We start from the raw sequence: 18,738 nt of genomic DNA, 5'->3' as shown, positions 1-18,738 counted from the left end.
AGCCATGCAAAAGCATTTTTAAAAGAAAAAAAGGGGCAAGATTTGGTGGTTACTAGGATGTTGGAGCATGAACTTCATAATGACAGTTTATTTGTGCACTTGTTTATTTATTCACAAAAAAAGGCCAGGGACAACAAAAGTGCTTGTAGTTGGAGAATCACCCATAAACGTGAAAGTAAAAATTAGCTATTTCCTGGATTATTGAGAACTTTATCATTTGTGGACAGGAGCAATAGAAATATTCACAGCATTGGATCTTGTCCAACCATCTTTAGCTGTGGATCTATACAGAAAATGAATCTAAATCTAAAATCTCTTAAAACAATGGTCTGACTGTTGCTCTCCTCCTTCCAGCACTTGTTCTGTCCAGCACAGGCTTCCTCCGCTGTGGGCCTGCAGCTCTTCTCCTGTGTTCTGGAGTTTGGGATATTCAGTGCTTTGAAACGGATACAGCAGATTCATCCTCTATTAATCTGTTTTGCTTTATATTAATACTTCCAAATTCTCTTAACTTCCCTAATTCTTTTTTTAAAAGCTCCCAGTTACGTCCACAAGCTTTCCCTGATTCAGCCCTTTCCCAGTAAATCTGGATAGTTCAATAATCTGTTGCTGGCCTTTTCATATTTAAGGAGGGAGCTGTTTCATTTCCACAGCGGTTTAGAGGCAGTAATTGCCATATTTTGAGACAAAATAACTGAAATATAAATGTCATTGTGGTCAGTCCCTTATATTAGGCTGTTGTTAATATTAATAGAGATATTATTAATGTTTTACAAATCAACCAATAATCAGTTCTGCACTGCCTTGAACGGTCTTTGTTTCTCCAGGTGTGCTGTATTACAGCCGGATACTTTTCTCTGCAGATGTCAACTATGCGTGTCAAATTTATCCATAAATGCTACAATATTTGAATTTGAGGAAGGAAATGTCGGAATGTATGAGGCGTGTATGAGTAACTGAACAAAGGCGTGTTGAGCGGGAAACCCTCCGCTTGTTTGAAAAGAGGAAACGCGCAGTCATTGGCTAGCAGTCATAGCACACGTCACACACTAGCCAATCACAAGCCTCTGCGACACTACGAGCTCGTGACGGTCCAACGCTATAAAAGCAGGCGTGTAACAGAAGACAGCATTTATTCCCGCCAGCAGGAGCGAGAGAGAGAAGAAACTCCAGCGATGGCCAGAACCAAGCAGACCGCTCGTAAATCCACCGGCGGCAAAGCCCCGAGGAAGCAGCTCGCGACTAAAGCAGCGCGGAAGAGCGCGCCCGCCACCGGCGGCGTCAAGAAGCCCCATCGGTACCGGCCCGGGACCGTGGCTCTGCGGGAGATCCGCCGCTATCAGAAGTCCACCGAGCTGCTGATCCGCAAACTGCCTTTCCAGCGGCTGGTGAGAGAAATCGCCCAGGACTTCAAGACGGACCTGCGCTTCCAGAGCTCCGCTGTCATGGCCCTGCAGGAGGCCAGCGAGGCTTATCTGGTGGGTCTGTTCGAGGACACCAACCTGTGCGCCATCCACGCCAAGAGAGTCACCATCATGCCCAAGGACATCCAGCTGGCGCGCCGCATCCGCGGAGAGCGCGCTTAAACCCGCCGCCGCTGCTGTGCACGCGCGCGTCAAACCCAACGGCTCTTTTCAGAGCCACATCACTTCCTGTAAACGAGACTTATTTCCAGTGTAGCGCTGAGTAAAGCAGCAGTGCAGGGCTTGATCTCGGTAATGCCCGATCTGAGCAACTATGAGGAGGAAAGCATACTGAGATTTCCAGACTAGTTTCTTAAATATACAAGAGCCATTCTGCCGAATCAAGATTAAGTCTAAAATACAGTTTATTATTAAGCAAAGTGTCACGCACATTAAGCAAACTATACATTAAAACTATAATTAAAAATAACTAAATAGAGAAAAAAAAAAACATTATTTCGTGTCCCCACTCTCTCGCTCTAAACTTTACCATGAAATGTATTTATTAAAATCCAACAGTATTTTTTTTGGCAGTGTTGTATGACTTCATATCCAATCGATGCTTTAAAATGTCATGAGAAAAAAATATTTGATCTAATATTTTAGATCATATTTTACCTTTCTCAAACACAACACCATTAGTCCAGGCGTTTTAAGCAAAAATGGGGGTCAACCGTGAACAAATTGCAACAGAAGCAAACTCAACTGATTTTGTATCCTCAATATGTCCTGAGTAAGGAAAAAAAGGCCTGAAGAATCCCATTTGGGGAAAGCTTAGAAAAAGACCCAAATATAGTCTATTCATACGCCTATTCATTCTTTCTCTCACGTGAAGATATCTCTCCTTTAGAAATCACCATGAAAATTACTGAGTTGATTACTTATATCAAGACAAACAAAAATTGTATTACAAGTTTTTTTTTTTTAAGTTTGTTAACATGGACAAACGGTGCATAATCTAATTACAGATGTGCTAATTTGCATAAATACCACAACAGATCTAAACATTGGGTATAGCCGGGTGAAAATGTCTTGTTGAATCTTGTTGACACATAACAGTAAAATACTTAATATTAAGGTCTGAGTGGAACCCATTAGGCTACCCATGAGCATTAATACACAGAGTCAGGAAGAAGTACTTTAGAAACCAGCCTTTATTAATGTTTAAGAGATGGGCTTTGGGGCTGGGTCTGTGGGACTGTTTCTGGGGATTCACTTTTTATTTTGCTTACCTTTTGTCTTCTGCATTCTCCTTACCCTCCTCTGTTCTTCCCTCAGACTCGTCCCCCAGAAACAGTCCCACAGACCAATCTCTTAAACATTAATAAAGGCTGGTTTCTAAAGTACTTCTTCCTGACTCTGTGTATTAATGCTGATGGGTAGCCTAAATGGGTTCATTCAGACCTTAATATTAAGTATTTTACTGTTATGTGTCAACAAGATTCAACAAGACATTTTCTCCTGGCTAGACCCAATGTTTAGATCTGTTGTGGTATTTATGCAAATTAGCACATCTGTAATTAGATTATGTACCGTTTGTCCATGTTAACAAACAATTAAAAAAAAAAACTTGCAATACATTTTTTGTTTGTCTTGATATAAGTAATCAACTCAGTAATTTTCATGGTGATATCTAAAGGTTAAATATTTTACCCTATTCATGTGAGAGAAAGAAAGAATAGGCGTATGAATAGGCTATATTTGGGTCTTTTCCTAAGCTTTCCCCTAATGGGATTCTCCGTGGCTTTTTTCCTTACTCAGGACATATTGAGGATACAAAATCATTTGAGTTTGCTTCTGTTGCAATTTGTTCAACCTTTTTTCCTAAAACGCCTGGATTATGTAGGGTTTACCAGGACACACACACACACACACACACACACACACGCGCGCGCGCGCGCGCCTATAAACAGAATAATAGAACAGATGCCACTATTCATAATGTTACAATAATCAATATTGTGATATGATGTCTTGTGTCCCTATTTGTTTACTTTGCTGTGCTTGTAGAAGATCACTGTTCATTATCACAGCACTGCTGTAAAATACATGATCTGAAGCATTATTAATATCTCATATAAAACAAAGGAGAGGCTCCATCAGATCGGGGTGGCGGTTACAGTCCACGTGACCATGTGACGCTGCGCTGGTTTCTCTCAGGTCCTGTTAGCGAGTATAAAAGCCTCCCTTCAACACTCCCAGTCACATCTGTTCTTCTTCATCGTGTGGGCGTCGCATCAGTCCTGTGAAGCATCATGTCCGGAAGAGGCAAAGGCGGGAAAGGGCTCGGGAAAGGAGGCGCGAAGCGTCACCGTAAAGTTCTGCGCGATAACATCCAGGGAATCACCAAACCCGCCATTCGGCGTCTGGCGCGCCGCGGCGGCGTCAAGCGCATCTCCGGGCTGATCTACGAGGAGACCCGCGGTGTGCTGAAGGTGTTCCTGGAGAACGTGATCCGCGATGCCGTCACCTACACCGAGCACGCCAAGAGGAAGACCGTCACCGCCATGGATGTTGTGTACGCGCTGAAGCGGCAGGGGCGCACCTTGTACGGCTTCGGGGGATAAACGCCTGAGACACGAGAACCGACGGACCAACGGCTCTTTTAAGAGCCACACACTCCCGCACTCAAAGAGCTCATGAGATAGCGATGGCAGGCCATACGAGTCATTATAAAAGACTAAGATTTCATAAAATATTTCATTTTATTCTATCAGTACACATAATAAATGTGATACACTAATGTGTTAATACTCAGTATATTTGCATTTTTTTATTTAAAAGTTAATATCAGAAATATTTTATCTGAATTAAGCAATATTTATACATTTACAGATGCTAAGATGTTTTACAAAAGGGACCAAATCACAAATGGTGCCAAAATAAGCAGAAGTGAAAATCCAGAAAATTAAACCAGATTATTATTATTTTTTTTTTTACTCAAATTGGCTTTTATTTGCTACTATTTATAAACTATTTGCTGCTAGTTTAAACAGTGGAATGAAGTTATGAGGAAAAGCTGTTTTTAAAGGTCTGTTATTGCTCTCTTTCCTCCAAAACTCCTTTATTGTGTTTATAAGTGGTTTTAATTACACGCTTGTGCAGAATGTGTGTCTAGAACCGCTTATTTTTTTCAAAATGTCACGAAAATCTATAAATAAATGAAAAGTGCGGGAAATGAAACAAAGGAAACTATGTGGTTCAAATATGGGGCGGTGGGCGTGGCTATTATTTAAGCGCCTGTGATTGGCCCTCGTTCCGCTCGTGATGCTTTGAGTTGTCCAATGAAACACGAGTTTATGGGTTTGGCCAATGACAACAGGCAATCAGAAGGTTTGAGTGTCTCCTTGTAAATTAGCATAGGGCAGTGAATAAAAGCCTCTGTGTCGCTGCTGACTTCACACTGACTCTTCAGTTTAGCGATCATTCCTCATCATGCCTGAGCCAGCCAAGTCCGCGCCTAAGAAGGGCTCCAAGAAGGCTGTCACCAAGACCGCCGGGAAGGGCGGAAAGAAGCGCAGAAAGTCCAGGAAGGAGAGCTACGCCATCTACGTCTACAAAGTGCTGAAGCAGGTTCACCCTGACACCGGCATCTCCTCCAAGGCGATGGGCATCATGAACTCTTTCGTCAACGACATCTTCGAGCGCATCGCCGGTGAGGCGTCTCGTCTCGCTCACTACAACAAGCGCTCCACCATCACGTCGAGAGAGATCCAGACCGCCGTGCGTCTGCTGCTGCCCGGAGAGCTGGCCAAGCACGCCGTGTCTGAGGGCACCAAGGCCGTCACCAAGTACACCAGCTCCAAGTAGAGCCCAGGAGGCGCTCACACACACAAAGGCTCTTTTAAGAGCCACTCACACACTCCTGGAAAAGAGCTGATTATGCTAGATGAGTCAATTATGGTGTCTGTAAATATTAACTAAAAACGCTCAAGTGTAGTGACTGTCACATACATATGGCACACACACACACTGTTTATTGTGAATGTTAATAGTTGTTGATGCAGAGCAATAGTACATGTGACGGTCACTTTCTCCTCAACCATCTGCGTTTATAGTGTTCGTCAGAAAAGCGTCCTCTATCAGATAAAATGGCGGATCTACAAAGAGCCTTTGGGTTAAGACAAAACACGCGTTAATCTGTTTATTCGGGTTTGTCGGCACTGATGAGAAACGCTGTACTACATTTCCAGAGAAAAAGGGAAAAAGTAAACCAGTTATTAAACAGACAACAATAATTTGTGCAGAAATATAAACATAGACTAATGTATATCATTAAAGTTTAATTTCAACATGTCTAGATTACTGAACTGAAAACAAATAGAAATATGAATATGCTCTGTATTTGTTCAATATGTATTGAATCTTTAACTGAGGACACTGATGTCTGTTTTCTAATCATCAGAACTGCTTTAGATTAGCAGAATATTGTACAGTAATCTCTCATAGGTGCCATTGTGTCATAACTTTCATTTCAATTAAATTAATTACTAGCTTATGAGCACTTCGACTTGGCGGAGTAATATCTTCACCAGAGGGAGCGGGGGCCGGTGAAAGGATTTTTCACGAGTGAAGATATTACTCCGCCAAGTCGAAGTGCTCATAAGCACTTGCTATGGTATTCCGCTATACAATATAGTTATCCATTTTACACGCTTAGAAAAGCGCAACGTTTTGTTTTGTGTCGCCGTCCTAGGTCGAGTTACACTACGCGAGTAACTGTGTTTAAATAGGGAAACCGTGGAGGTGTTTGGTAGCTTCTCTGCTTGGCCCGTATTGAATGAACTGAGTGAACAAAGTTTCGCCGCGCGCCAGAGCGATTGAGTGCACGCACTGAGACGAGAGAGGTATGTATCAACTCGTCTTAGTTAAGGGAATAACATAGTTTAATATGAAAAGACGGTGGAGTATTCCTTTAAAGCAGAATTTGAGGTAGCATTGTTTTGACCCTGATTACAAGTTTCCAGCAGCTTGTTGACCGGGTTGTCCACCCAGGTTGTGATCCTCAGACATCATAGATTTCATTTTTATATGACAACCTTACAGCAGCCCATGTCTGATTTCCTAAAAAACAGGTGTTTTGCCCCCTGGGTATTGTGTAGCTTTCATGACAGGGAAGGAGTTATTGGGTCAAACTTGGTGAATGTATTGTACTCTAATAAACAAGCAAAAACCACTATGTAACTGAAATGTTATTAATCATCATTAAAAATGTGACAGTGGAAATAAATGATGTGAATTTTAATGGTTCTCTTACGAGAGGTTCTCTCGTATTGCGTAGTTGCTTACGCTACGGGAAAGCCTTTCTTTCTCGAGATACTGAAGCCAAAAATTATCCTTAATTTTTATAATCTTGTCAACGCAGTGCGGCAGCCTGCAGACCTAGGGCAAGCTAACTAGCGTGCCCATTGGCTGCCCTGCGGCAACTGCAGCAGCCTACCGCTGAGCCCTTGGCGTGACGTCACGACCAATGAGCGCGCTTGGCGCGCTTAATGCGTCACAGCCCGCGAAAAAGGGGTGTGGCTTAGCGTATATAAACAGGGCTCGGAGGCTGCTTCTCTGATTTCTGTCTTTTCAGCGAAGCTCTTCGCATCGCTGCTCTCTGAGGAAGCCGCCGTCGAAACAAGCGACCAGCACGCCGAGGATCTCAGCCTGAGGACGCCGGCCGCCTTCGCCGCCTTCAGCTTTCCCTGCCTGCTTCGCTATCCGGCGATCATATCCTTTACTGCTCTGTGTTATATGTGTTTGTGTGTTCGCCCCGCGACACACTTTTGCATCTAAAAGAGCGCGAGGCGTTGTTGCAAATGCCTCGCTCATCCTGTGGCTCGTGCAGAGCCCCGCTCAGCGATGGAGACCGCCACGTGGTTTGCGCTCTCTGCCTGGGCTTCGACCACGCAGCCCGCGCCCTCTCCTCGGGCGGCTGCGAACAGTGTGAGGACTTGCCGATGTCGACCCTGCGGGCTCGACTCGCCATGTTTGACGATCCTCCACCTTCCCCGGCTGCCTCTTCAGGGCCGCGTAAGAAGAAACGCCGCTCTCAAAGGCCTCCCGAGCCGGTGGTTATAGCTGAGCGCTCGCCGGAGCCCCTCCCGCGAGCCTCGCTTTCTCCTTCTCCCCCGCCCTTCACCGACGCGCAGCGGCCGGCTACTGCCCGCACTGCCGTCGCCTCAGGGGATGAAGCAGATGACGCCGCTGACAGCTGCTCTCTGCTTGCTTCGGACAGCGAGGAGTGGTCGGGCTCTCACCGCTCCGCCTCCTCGACTCCTGAGTCTGGCAGGTCCCGCTCCAGTGTCGACGCGGAGCTTATCCGCCTCCTCACCAAAGCGGTCGACCGACTGGGATTGGACTGGTCCCCACCCAAGGAGCCCGCGCCTAACCGACTCGACGGGTGTTTTCTGCCTAGCCGCCGCCAAGCGCCAGCCTCTAGGTCAGCACCCTTCCTGCCTGAGCTCCACCAGGAGCTATCGAAGTCGTGGAACGCGCCCTTCTCCGCTAGACTCCGCTCGTCTGTCTCCTCGGCTCTCTCCCAGGTGGACGGGGCCGCCGAGAAAGGCTATACCGGCATCCCTTCCGTTGAGGAAGCGGTGGCAACGCACCTTTGCCCGCCGTCTGCTAGATGGCGCTCAAAGTCTGCCCTGCCGTCTAAAGCCTGCAGGACCACATCAGCTCTCGCCGGCCGCGCATTCGCCGCCTCCGGCCAAGCTGCTTCTGCCCTGCACTCGATGGCTGTTCTTCAGATCCTGCAAGCCGACCTCCTCCGCGAATTGGACGAGAAGGGCTCGGATCATACAGCCTTAACAGATCTGCGCAGCGCGACGGACCTTTCGCTCCGTGCTACCAAGACCGCTGCACAAGCCATCGGCAGATCTATGGCCGCGCTCACCGTCATTGACAGACACTTATGGTTGACGCTGGCGGATATGAGTGAGTCAGAACGCGCTGTTTTCCTCAACGCCCCGCTCTCGCCCACCGGCCTCTTCGGCCCTGCGGTCAGCGGGATTGTGGACCGCTTCTCTGAAGTACAGAAGGCGTCGCAGGCTATGAATCTCTTCCTGCCCCGCCGCTCGAGCCCAGCCGCAGGCCGCTCACAAGCTCAGCCTCCTGCGCGCAGCTCCACAAAGCGCTCGTCTCGGCCACCAACCACTTCGCAGCGACGCCAGGGCGGCCGCCCTGGGTCGCGCTCGACCAGCCGTCACAGACCGCCGCCCCCCCGGGGTCCGCGTCCCAAGATAACGCTGAAGTCTGAGCCCACGAAGTCCTCCTAGCACCCGCAGGGAGGAAGAGATGGCTGAGTCCCGCTGCGGCCGGACCGCCATCAAAACGCCCAGCTCTGTCAGTCCCCTCAGTGCAGGCTACTGCAGCAGCTTACACCGCAGCCAACGAGCCAGTAATACCACTCGCTCGCCTGCACACAAACGCCGTTTTTATGGCGGCCCAAATAAATCTCAGAAAGAGTGTAAATTCGGGCTTTCCGGCTCCGGCCGAAGGTGTTGTAAGTGTAGAAAATGTGCCCACTCCCACGTGCTCACTGCTTCACACAAACACGGTCCCCATGGTAACGCGTTCAGAGCGCTCTCTCATAAAGCGGTCACACGCCGCTCGAGTAATAAGTGTAGTAAATGTGCCCACAACTCTGTGCTCACATCTACCTGTAACTCGCTCTGCCACTCGGTTACCCCGGGCAACAGCGGCTCAAGCCGAGGGTGTTATAAGTGTAGAAAATGTGCCCACTCCCATGTGCTCACTGCTTCACACAAACAGGGTCCCCATGGTAACGCGTACAGAGCGCTCTCTCATGAAGCGGTCGCAAGCCGCTCGAGTATTAAATGTAGGAAATGTGCCCACAACCTTGTGCTCACACCTACCCGCTGCTCGCTCTGCCAGCCAGTTACCTTGGGTCACGGACCCTCTAAAGCTCCCAAACACTGGCCGTGTCATAAGTGTAAACCCTGCGGCCGCTCACGAGCACGCGCACTCACTTGTAGACATTATAATCCCCACGCCTCTCTCGCGCCTGGGATGTTTGACAGCAAATCACGCTCCATCCGATGGGACCGAGCTACTGAACGCTGTACAGTCGGCCAATACTGTTTACCAGCCCCTGTGTTCGGGCACCAGCGGCGCGCGCGCCGCGCCTTTCTCTCTGATACAGGCTCCCCATCCCGCGCAGCGCGGCGATCTGAGCCCAGAGACCATTCGACCCCTAGCTATGCATGCGGAAGTATGGGAAGCGATTCAGGGCGCGTCAGAATGGGTGCTGAAAACTATAAAACACGGCTATTCGCTTCAATTCGCTCGTCGCCCTCCGCGCTATACAGCACAGACGGAGACGAGAGTGAGTTCAGAAGCTGCGCACTTGCTTCAAGCAGAAATAGCGAAGCTGCTGCGCAAAGGGGCTATAGAACAGGTTCATCCTTCTTTGAGCGAGTCGGGCTTTTACAGCCGCTACTTCCTCGTGCCCAAGAAGGACGGAGCGTTCAGACCTATTTTAGATCTGAGACATCTGAACAAAGCCCTCATGAGACGGCCGTTCAAAATGATCACAACCAGAAAAATCCTCGCGCAGATTCGCCCGGGAGACTGGTTTATCTCTCTCGATCTAAAAGACGCATACTTTCAGATCCAGATAACTCCCCGTCACAGGCCATTCTTGAGATTCGCCTTCGAGGGTCGAGTATATCAGTACACAGTCCTGCCGTTCGGCCTGTCTTTGGCACCCCATACATTTACGAAATGCATGGACACGGCCCTCGCTCCCCTGAGGAAACAGGGAATGCGAATACTGAATTATCTGGACGATTGGCTTATTCTAGCGCAGTCAGAGACGGAACTTGTGTCTCACAGAACAGCGCTTCTCAGCCATCTGGAGGAGCTGGGTCTCTCGGTCAACTGGACCAAGAGCTCGCTATCACCCCGTCAGTCAATTTCCTTTCTTGGAATAGAACTGGACTCGGTGGCTATGACGGCCAGACTGTCGGAGCAGCGCGCGCGCCGCATCCGCCTCCTCGCCGCATCCCTCCAAATAGGCAGCCGGGTTCCGCTGAGGACATTCCAGCGTATCCTGGGGCATATGGCCTCAGCTGCAGCAGTGCTCCAGCTGGGTTTACTGCGCATGCGCCCGCTCCAACGCTGGCTGAAAATGCGCGTGCCCCACCGAGCCTGGGCGGCCGGCGGCTTGCGAGTCAGAGTGAATCAGGGATGCATTTCAGCCCTGCAGCCCTGGCTGGCAGCCGAATGGTATCACACAGGAGTGACTATAGGAGTGATTTCACACCGGAAAGTTGTCTCGACAGACGCTTCCAACCTAGGTTGGGGAGCGCTCTTCGAAGGCAGACCGGTCTATGGCCGCTGGTCAGACCAGGAGAATCTCCTACACATAAACTGTCTAGAGATGCTCGCGGTCGAGAAAGCGCTCAAACACTTCCTCCCATTCCTCCACGGTCACCATGTTCTAGTCCGCACGGACAATACATCGGTAGTGGCCTACGTGAATCACCAGGGCGGTGTCAGATCAAAGATGCTCTGCACCCTGGCGGAACGCCTCCTCGTGTGGGCTCAGCACTCTCTGCGCTCGCTGAGAGCCGCGCATGTGCCTGGCCACCTGAACGAGGGCCCCGACAGACTGTCCAGGGACAACGTTCCCCCTGGGGAGTGGTCTCTACACCCCCAAACAGTCCAGTCACTGTGGCGACGGTTCGGCAAAGCGAAAGTCGACCTTTTTGCGTCAAAAGACAACGCTCACTGCCCAGAGTTCTTCTCGAAGAACGAGGACGCGCTGGCCCAGATCTGGCCCAGCGGCCCGTTGTACGCTTTTCCCCCGGTCTCTCTGCTGCCTCAGGTCATCGAGAGAATCAGGGAAGCGCGCCACTCAGTGCTCCTCATAGCCCCATGCTGGGAGAACCAAGCTTGGTTCCCGGATCTAATACAGCTGGCAGACTCAGCCCCCTGGCCGATACCGGTGAGGAGAGACCTTCTCTCTCAAGCACGCGGATCGATATGGCATCCCCATCCAGAGCGCTGGTCTCTGCATGCGTGGAGCCTCAACGATTACACGCTAATCTGCCAGACGGGGTCATGAACACGATCATACAATCTAGAGCCCCTCTACGAGGCGGCTCTACATGTCGAAATGGTCAGTGTTTAACACATGGTGCACTGCTAAGGGGCTCGATCCACAGACATGTGGGGTATCGCGAGTACTGTGTTTCCTTCAAGAGCTACTGGACGCGGGCAGGTCCCCCTCCACGCTCAAAGTCTATGTTGCGGCCATTTCAGCGCTCTCGGTTTCTGAGCAGGGCCGCGCATTAGGAAGGAACGAGCTCGTCATCCGCTTCCTTAGGGGAGCCAGGAGGATGAACCCCCCGCGACCCCCCTCGGTTCCTATGTGGGATCTCTCTCTGGTCTTGGAGGCCCTGAGAGCGCATCCCTTCGAACCCTTGGAAACTGTGGATATGAAATACCTCACGCTCAAAACCGTTTTTCTGATAGCACTGTCGTCAGTCAAACGAGTGGGAGACCTTCACGCGTTATCTGTTAACGCCGCGTGCCTCGAGTTCGGACCTAATGACTCCAAAGTCATTCTCAGACCGAGGCATGGGTACGTTCCAAAAATTTTGGGCACTCCCTTCAGAGCACAGGTCATTTCCCTCTCAGCCCTGCCGACGCACGGCAGCGAGGCCGATAGTAATCTCCTCTGCCCGGTCAGGGCGTTGAGAAACTACATTTCACGGTCCGCCGCTTTCAGGCGCTCGGATCAGCTCTTTGTTTCGTTTGGTGGGCGCACCAAGGGTCTCGCCGCCTCGAAACACAGCCTGTCCAGATGGATAGTGGACGCTATTGCTGCTGCTTATGCGTCTAAAGACCTGCAGTGCCCATTGGGCGTTCGAGCTCATTCCACTAGAGGCATGGCCTCGTCGTGGGCATGGTCCAGCGGGATTCCCATTCATGACATTTGTGCAGCGGCAGGCTGGGCCTCCCCCTCCACGTTTGTTAGGTTTTACAACCTGGATGTTCCCGCCTTGCAGGCGAAAGTCTTATCAGTCTAAGTCTCGCGTATGCCAGCCCACTATCTGTGCGCGGGCTACGTTGTGTGATTTAGCTCTACTGGTTGAGCTGCACTATGCAGGGAATTGTCAGTTAGGACCGGCCGTGCCGCTCCTAACCCCCTACTGTGTGCTTATGTACGGCGCTAGCCCTCTTCGGGCTGCCCGGCTCTCCGCTATCACGTTCCCCGGGCTCTCCCTGGGACTCATTCAGTGGATGCTGGGCGCGCACGGCGTTGACAAGGGCGTTCCCGTAGCGTAAGCAACTACGCAATACGAGAGAACCTCTCGTAAGAGAACGTTTCGGTTACTCACATAACCTCTGTTCTCTCTAGAAGAGGGAACGAGTATTGCGTAGCCCGCCGTGCTCGCGCCACGAGCTCATTTCGCTTCATGCGACAGAAACCAGAGAAGCAGCCTCCGAGCCCTGTTTATATACGCTAAGCCACACCCCTTTTTCGCGGGCTGTGACGCATTAAGCGCGCTCATTGGTCGTGACGTCACGCCAAGGGCTCAGCGGTAGGCTGCTGCAGTTGCCGCAGGGCAGCCAATGGGCACGCTAGTTAGCTTGCCCTAGGTCTGCAGGCTGCCGCACTTCGTTGACAAGATTATAAAAATTAAGGATAATTTTTGGCTTCAGTATCTCGAGAAAGAAAGGCTTTCCCGTAGCGTAAGCAACTACGCAATACTCGTTCCCTCTTCTAGAGAGAACAGAGGTTACGTGAGTAACCGAAACGTTTTATAGTATGAAAACTAACATGTAGTCTACACACAAATGTCACATATCTTCCATATGCCATTAAGTACTGCTTCTTAAGGCCTGTTCACACCGGGACGAATTTCGTGCGCGATATTCGCCGATGTTTAACGCCTCGTAACTAAACAAAGGGCGCCAATGTGAGTGTGCACACCGACGCGAAAAACACCGCGCGTAAAAGCGTCATTTTTTAAAAAACGCCTCGGGTTCGTTTTTTTGGTTTCAAAAACTATCCGACCAATGAGATTGCCGCTTTTGCTCACGTGTCTGGAGCTTCTGAAGTTACAGTAAAACACAACTTGGGGGCGCTCAAACACAAAACGGTCTTGCCGAGCACACATACAACGGCGAAGAAGATATATGTCGAGTAGCGTCTAAACACTGCCGGGAAGAAATAAGACGAGGAAGATGCAGGGCAAGATGAATGTAGAGCTGCTGGTCTCGTTGGTGTCGGAACATAAAGAACTATGACAAACGCGACAGCGACTACAAACATCTTGATAAAAGAGAACTGTTATGGAGTGGTATTAAGCGCCATCTAATGTCAGGGAATGAATTTGCATGTTCACTCGGCTCATCGTGAGCGAAAATCGCTTGGGTGTGAACACAAAAAACGCGTTGAAAAACGCTGGCGAATAACGCGCGCCGATATTCGTCCCGGTGTGTACGGGCCTTTAGATTAGTATCAAGCTGCATGATGATTTCTGGTATGGAATAAAGCTTAATGTTTTTTCTTCTGTAGTTGTGTGATGAGTTGGAACGTATCCATCCAGCAACAGGGAACTTGTGTCAGCGATTCAATGAAGGCTTTAAATGTATTGTACCGAAGGTGCTTCAACTAGCTCAAAGGAAATGCCCACTATTCCAGTTTTACCTGGAGACAAAAGAAGAAGCTCTTACTGAGGATCTTCCAGGTACTGATTAAATGTTAATGCCTATACCACAGTGTTTCCAAGTCGTGGGCCTTAATATGTCTTTAATTCTATTTTAGATTTGTTATTATTCTTATATCATAAAACAGTGTACTTCTATTGAGGTGTTAATTAACATAGGTTCTGTGGGAAAATCATCTTTATGCGCTTGTCTGAAGCTTAAAATCATTGGTTACCCGTAAGCCAATCACATAACGTTTGGTTATGGCGTGTGTTATGCGCATGCTCAGCCGCATCTAACTTCCACTGTAAACACATGTATGATGCGAAAACAAAACCATCGAGCGAAATACCGGAGTGAACATGGCTGTGCGCGACTTTTGCAGATTATGTGTATTAAAAATCTACGCATCCACAGTACAATCAGTGTCTACGTCACGGCTCTCAGCCCGCCCTCTGTTCGTTGATTGGCCCGGCCGTCCAAAGGCCGCTGGAAAACTGAAAGATAGGCCGCTATCTCAGACTGAGTACAGAAGCGAAATGAAATTGATCGGAAGTAGGAAGTCTGACGTAGTCAGGCTAGACAAATATACTGATAGAAAGAAAATCATATTAACACCACACATGTCTCCACTTAAAGGAATACTTTATCCACTTTTAAATATTTCATTACTTTTAAGTGGAATGTAAAGTGGTAATGAGTCTGATCACCTCATCATTGTTGCTACGCTGAAGACTTGCTTGGATGGTCCTATTGCTTTTTGTCTTCCACCATTGTTAAATTACTTTAGATTCATCAGTTCTTGCTTAAATCCAGTCAAACAAGTTTTAACAGCAATTCATATCTGTTCTTGTTTGAAAGGAAAAGGCGGAAGTTTGAGTACATAAGCACAATATTTGTGCACAATGACTACAAAATAAAATTTTACTCTAATTGTGTAGCATGGACACCCATTTACTAGCTACCGAATCTGCACACCACATCAGAATATAGTCACATTCTAATTATAAACCACTATTTGAGCATATAATGTGTATGCAAAGAATGTAGATGATGCATGTGCTTAGTAATCTAGTGTATCTGCCCAATAACACAATGCTAATCATTGCTATTTTAACAACCCTATCAATGAACAACAGCCTCACATTCCTCCTTAAAGAGCGAGTGCAATATGTCAGAATGGATTAACTTTTCGTTCGTTACCAGAATTTGTGAGGTATTCATATTTTTCACCAAATGGTAAGAATGTCAGGTTAATTTTGCTTTTTTCCTTTTGGCTTTGAATAGACTGATCTTGACAGCCCGTACCCAACTATTCAGTTGACCGGCCGAGACTGGAAAATGGCCTTTGCCAGGAGAGCTCCAAACATTCTGAAAGTGGACCACATCGAGGTGTTTCGCAACTCAGGAATCGACGAAGGAATCATCTCAGCCTTCTGCACATACTTCGTGTTCAATCTTGCATATCCAGGACATCTGAAGAACACTCTGATGTTTCTCCAAAGGTACATTGCCAAAATAGTTGTGGATGGTGACCAGCCTCTGCCAATAACTGCCACTAGGCAAATACATCTCCTCTACTGACTCCACCAGGCCTCGTCCATACCAGTGCCCAAATGCTCCAGGAGGACATTCACCTTGAGGAAACTAATTCAGCACATAGGACTCATTCATGCCCATGAAGCCATTTCACTATTACATGTGGACTTAATGACTGCCAGTCAACATTTACAAAATATGAGTCTTTTAGGCGACATGTATATCGAAAACACACAGACCGTGTTTTACTTTACTTTTACCTTTGCTAAATGATCTTAAAAAACTGGCAACTGATGGTTTTACAGTAACTGTTGATGAAACTGAACACACATCTCGTGCCGCTCTTGCAACTTTATCTGGTGATAACTTGTCAGCTCACATGATCGGTGGATTTACCATGTCATTTATCTCGGGTAGAATTTGTCGTTATTGCATGGCATCTTGTGGAGATATAAAGCACACGTTTGAGGAGGACAGCTTTGTTTTAAGAACATCTGAGGTTCATCAGTGTCATCTTGCCCGCATTCAACAAAATCCTGACGACAAAGTGACTTATGGTGTGAATGGTCCTTCACCGTTTGAAGAGTTGCAATATTCTGATGTGACAAAAGCTTTACCACCGGACATAATGCACGATTTGTTAGAGGGTGTAAATCCACTTGTTATGAAGCTAGTTATTGGCAAAGCTCATACAGAGAAACATATAACTATAAGAGAAATAAATGAAGAACTACAAAAACTGTGCATTGGGCAAAATGACAAGGTAAACAAACCAGTTATCAGAAAGACTGCAGCATGTTGGCATTACTGGATCTGCTTCTCAAAAGTGGTGCCTTTTCAGGCTTTTGCCTTTTGTAATGGCCCACCGTGTGCCACCCGATGGGGAATACTAGCATGTTTTTCTGTTGTGTCGAGAGATTACGGAGATCGTTATGGCTCCAAAGGTGAGAAGAGAGAACCTTTTTTTGTTAAATGTACTTGTTCAAGAGTTCCTGACAGAAATGAAAGATTTGTTGGGGGTGTTATTACTCCAAAGTGTCATTACTTAGTTCATTATTCAAGACTGATACACATGTATGGGCCCCTGTGTTTGCTATGGTGCATGAGATATGAGGCCAAGCACCAATATTGTAAAATGGTTGCCCATAACTGCAGAAATGTTGTTCACATAGCTGCAACCCTGAGCAACAGACACCAGTTCAGACAGTGCTGGGAGTTGTGTGGGAGTATGCTGGGTGAATTTGAGAAAGTCCCGGTAAAAAGTGTGACCACTCCATTTTTATCTTCACCTGTGGAGCTGCAGAGAGCCCTGATGGACAATCACAACCTCTGTGATGGAGATTTAACAGAGAAAGCTATCCAGCGTGTGTCTGAAGTATCAGTCAACAGTGTGAAGCATGCGGTCAGAGTGTATTTGTCACAGATGTACTGCATTCTGAGCGAATTCCATTGTTTGGCAAATCAAGTACATCTTTAACACAGACACCATGTGGATCCTTTGTGGAAAAATGTTGATTCCTCTGTTCTATGACCATCACTTTCATGCATGCAGTGTCAAGGTTGATAAAGAATGGACTTTACTGAAACCAGGAGATGAAATGGACTTTCAGGCATATGACACTTACTCAGTTGACGACAAGTTATATGTCACAGTTAGACATTGTGTTTAAAATGAAATGTAAAACAATAAAATAAAAAGGACTTAATAAATTCTGATATTAATACAGCGTGTGTGTGTGTGTGTGTGTGTGTGTTTGTAATATATATATATATATATCATAGTCAACGATTGTACCCTGTCAAAGCCAATTTTGTACCCTTTTTGAAGGGTCCATTTTTGTACTGTTAAATAAAGGTACAAAATTGTCACCACAGGTACAAGACTGGTCTCTTAAAGGTACCGTATGTAAGAAATCTATTTCAATTAATCATAAAATTGCCCTAATATGTCACTAGACATTAAGAAATCATGTTCATTTCAAATACTTATATCACTGACAACAGTAGTATGGCTAGGATATTGCCATTTAAAAAGTGGACTTGCAGCCCTCAACTGATGTTGATGTTGTCATTTTGTGTTTTGGCCTGACGCGCCTCCCTCCACCTATCTACCAATCACGAAGTCAGTAGTGTTTCGGGATCCGGGTTGCCAGCTTTGCTCTAACCTACCCACTAGTCGGATAAAAATGTCTAACGCTACTAAATCCAAAAGACCTCGTTACATTTCCGAAATTCTTCGTGACAAAGTCCGAAATAAAACCAGAATTTGTATTGGAGATGCTTTTGACAGATGGAGACGGCTGAAAACGGAGAAGAATTTTAACACAGACGCCAACGTTGCTAATTTTCTCCTGGACAGGTAAGATTCATCTATGCTTGGATAACTTGTACTTGATGTCAATGGACATTTCATATAACGTTATTCATGACAGTCGAACAAAGTTATGCATGTTCGTGCAAAGTAACGTAACAGCTCACATGGACGTATGCTAACATTAGCAATGCATTATAGGAGCCCGTTTCTCTGTACTTATGCTGAGACGCTGAGGAAAACAACATTAGCACACCCATTATGGCAATTTGAAACGTAACTTAATTGAGACAGCAGCCTAACTTTACCTCAGAAATAAAAATATTCGTCATTCGTTCTTCTAAGTTACACATGCTGCAAGTTGACCTGTATGACCATTGCTAATGTAATTTAGTTACTCTAACAATATTTTCTGATGAAAATATTTCCATTGGTGATATTGACTTTGTCCCGCGTTATAATTGCTGTGGCAAATGTTTTGGTTATTTTTTAGCCTACTTATGACAAAAACTTTTTTCTTTTTTCTTTTTCTTTTCGTATTGAAAAATAAGGAAGTTTTATTTTGTTGTTTATATTTTTTTTTGTTTTGTTTTACTATTATCCTTTTTTTTCCTCCAATTTTTTGTAAAATTGTAATTGTATTTATATGTTCAACATAAAGAAATCAAATCAAATTAAATATCGAATCAAAAACGCTTATCTCTTCAGCTATTATGGCCCCAGCACCTCAACACCCAGTAAGAGAGACTTGAA

General features: G+C 46.9%; 3 protein-coding genes across 3 annotated transcripts; all 3 read left to right on the top strand.

Annotated features, from left to right (window-relative positions):
- The first annotated feature begins 95 nt into the window (after positions 1 to 95).
- Positions 96 to 1,620, top strand: LOC308693879 (histone H3.2). Its single transcript, XM_081370989.1, has one exon. The coding sequence runs from the start codon at positions 1,176 to 1,178 to the stop codon at positions 1,584 to 1,586; it is 411 nt and encodes a 136-aa protein (XP_081227115.1). The 5' UTR covers positions 96 to 1,175; the 3' UTR covers positions 1,587 to 1,620.
- A 2,098-nt stretch (positions 1,621 to 3,718) lies between these two features.
- LOC308693882 (histone H4) lies at positions 3,719 to 4,223 on the top strand (the record flags this gene model as incomplete). The annotated part of the gene is made up of 1 exon (XM_081370992.1): positions 3,719 to 4,223. The coding sequence occupies one exon, from the start codon at positions 3,719 to 3,721 to the stop codon at positions 4,028 to 4,030; it is 312 nt and encodes a 103-aa protein (XP_081227118.1). The 3' UTR covers positions 4,031 to 4,223.
- LOC308693881 (histone H2B-like) lies at positions 4,223 to 5,898 on the top strand. Its single transcript, XM_081370991.1, has one exon. The coding sequence runs from the start codon at positions 4,899 to 4,901 to the stop codon at positions 5,271 to 5,273; it is 375 nt and encodes a 124-aa protein (XP_081227117.1). The 5' UTR covers positions 4,223 to 4,898; the 3' UTR covers positions 5,274 to 5,898.
- Positions 5,899 to 18,738: the final 12,840 nt, after the last annotated feature.

Source organism: Scardinius erythrophthalmus (genome assembly GCF_964197995.2).
Source record: "Scardinius erythrophthalmus genome assembly, chromosome: 7".
Lineage (NCBI taxonomy): Eukaryota > Metazoa > Chordata > Actinopteri > Cypriniformes > Leuciscidae > Scardinius > Scardinius erythrophthalmus.
This window is presented reverse-complemented; position numbering and strand designations above follow the sequence as displayed.

Coding starts and splice junctions, on each gene's coding strand:
- LOC308693879 (XM_081370989.1), top strand. CDS start 1,176: ATGGCCAGAACCAAGCAGACCGCTCGTAAATCCACCGGCGGCAAAGCC.
- LOC308693881 (XM_081370991.1), top strand. CDS start 4,899: ATGCCTGAGCCAGCCAAGTCCGCGCCTAAGAAGGGCTCCAAGAAGGCT.